Genomic DNA, 2,414 nt, shown 5'->3' on the forward strand with positions numbered 1-2,414 from the left:
GAAAATATATAAATATAATAAATTATATTTTATATTTTTAACATATATTCAAATGTATTTTAATTTACCTGAAAGAGAATAATCATTATGTCGGCTTTCAGAATCTCTGATTAAAAATGCACCATGATCATTTTCAGGAAGTAATAATTTCTTCTCTGCTTCAATTCGTTTAATTTTTCTAAAATACCATCTAAAAAAAATAATGATTAAAATAATGAATAAAATAAAAAAATGTTTCAAAATATAAGAAATATTTCATATAAAATTTAACATAAAAAATTTAATACATAATACATAACATAAAAATACTTAATGTTAAAAAAAAAGATATTATTTTTTTAATGTTGTTAAAATTAGAATATAGAATATAAAATATAGAAAGATAAAGAAGAAAATATTGCTGATTTAAATTAATTATTAGTAATAATCAAAAAGCCAATACATTTATTATGAATAATTGAAAAAAATGATGGAAAAAAATCACATTGATTATTTGACTATTTGACTATATAAACAAAAATCCATTAATGAAATATAATAAATAAAAGCAAATAAATTAAGATTTATTATATTTTTTCAATCTATTATATATTATATATATTGTTATATTGTATAATATATAATATTTAATATCTCTTACACATAATAACCTTATTATTTCTTAAATGAATATATAACTGTAAACTTTTATATGATTAGCATTCTAATCTCTTTGTGTTAATTTTATAATCACTCATTATCTATTATTCTATAATTATTGCAATAAAAATAAATAGTTTCTAAATTAAATATTTTACATTTAAAAAAAAGATATTTTTAAATAATAAATATTATATAAATATAAATAACTAACTAAAACTTACGGTTCTGCTTCTATAGACTTTAACTTTGCAACATAATTGCTGGGAATATATCCTTCTTGCCGAGTTCTTTTACTTCTAGCTAACCACCAATCTCCTTGAGTATCATTTAAAATTTCTAAATGTTCACCTTTTCTGAAGCTTAAATCTTCATCTGTTCGTGCATCATAATCATAAAGTGCAACAAAAATTTTTGCAGTTGGCACATCCGCATCTGGAATTTGTGGCATAGGCCTGATAGGATCTGGAGGTGGTGTTGGCACTGGACTAGCTTGAGATGCAACTGCCTCTATATTTGGATTGCCTATTCTATCAGGCTTTTCTTTCTCTGTATCTGTTGGACTGCTGAAACAATTACCCATTTTTTGTATGTAGTTTCAAATTTGTCCAATATTCAAATTCACTGTCACTGAGTCATGAAATATAAAAATTCTTTTTGCAAATGTTCTTCCAATATTTTATGTTTGATCCTTTTTCATGAATATCGACTGTGACGGCCGTCGACTCCGCCCGACGCCGATCGTTCCTTCGACCACTTGCACTCCTTCCAATCCCCACTTCTAGTTCAATTTCAAACATCTGACACTCATTAAAAAAATTAAGTCTTACAAATCTCGTCAGATTTAAGACCTTGCACTCAACTAAAAATTGACATTTAGCTTACTATAAAAAAAAAAATTAAACTTGAAATTTTACCTCTTTTTGTAAAATTTTTTACTAAATTTGTCATTTTTTATATAATAATTAAATTACTTTCAAATTTATTGTTAAAAGAATGTTTAGATAAATCAGATAGAACAAATTTTAATTTGTTTTTTTCTGAAACAATTGCATTTTGTTTAATATTGTTTGTGATTTTCGCGAATCTTCGAAACCATACAAAATCATATTTTCCATGATATAAATAAATTATGTACAAATAAAAAATAATCACAATAAAATAATATTATTTTCAAAATTTTAAAATTTAAATATACATAAAAAATTAAAAAAAGTTTAAAAAAATTTTTAAACAATAATATTAAGTCACTTTACATTTAGAATAATAAACTGAATACTTCTAATTATTTAAAGATTTTACAAAAAAATATGAATATTAAATACAAATATTTATTCAAATAATTACTTTTAATGATAATACTTTATCACATCACTATAAAAAACAACTATACTATTGTAATGCAAAAAAGAAATATATATTTTACTAGTAAGAATATGCATTTTCGTCGTGTCGTGGTGTTGATCTAAACTTGACGTCATAATATGGCCCTTTACAATTCAGGTTAGGTTGCAAAACATCAATTACATAGATATTTGTTATTATTAATGCTAAACAATGATATTGTATTAATGATATTGTTTTAATATTAATAATATATTTCTATTGGTTATTTATTTATTATTCTATTGATTTTGTTGAAATAATTATTTAAACTTAAAAATCAATAATAAATTTATATATAATTATATAAATTTAATATAAATATTAAAATTATTTAAGAAAATTATGAAAAATAATTTTTTTTTATAATTTTAGAATTTAATATATAATAT

At 21.3% G+C, this 2,414-nt stretch overlaps 1 protein-coding gene across 11 annotated transcripts in view; it reads right to left on the reverse strand.

Annotated features, from left to right (window-relative positions):
- Positions 1 to 2,414, reverse strand: part of LOC102679102 (tyrosine-protein kinase Src42A) — a 10,133-nt gene that overhangs the window by 5,512 nt on the left and 2,207 nt on the right. For 3 of the 11 annotated variants that reach the window (XM_031509270.1, XM_031509269.1, XM_031509273.1), the window contains exons 2-3: positions 864 to 1,202; positions 69 to 190 (exon numbers count right to left, since the gene is read on the reverse strand). In XM_031509270.1, coding sequence (XP_031365130.1) covers positions 69 to 190; positions 864 to 1,202 — 461 coding nt within the window. Of the gene's footprint in view, positions 1 to 68; positions 191 to 863; positions 1,524 to 1,986; positions 2,190 to 2,414 lie in introns of those variants that run through there. The other 8 variants (XM_006613108.2, XM_006613110.2, XM_006613106.2 and 5 more) reach the window with 5 other exon arrangements.

Source organism: Apis dorsata, unplaced genomic scaffold (assembly GCF_000469605.1).
Source record: "Apis dorsata unplaced genomic scaffold, Apis dorsata 1.3 scaffold_135, whole genome shotgun sequence".
Taxonomy (NCBI): domain Eukaryota; kingdom Metazoa; phylum Arthropoda; class Insecta; order Hymenoptera; family Apidae; genus Apis; species Apis dorsata.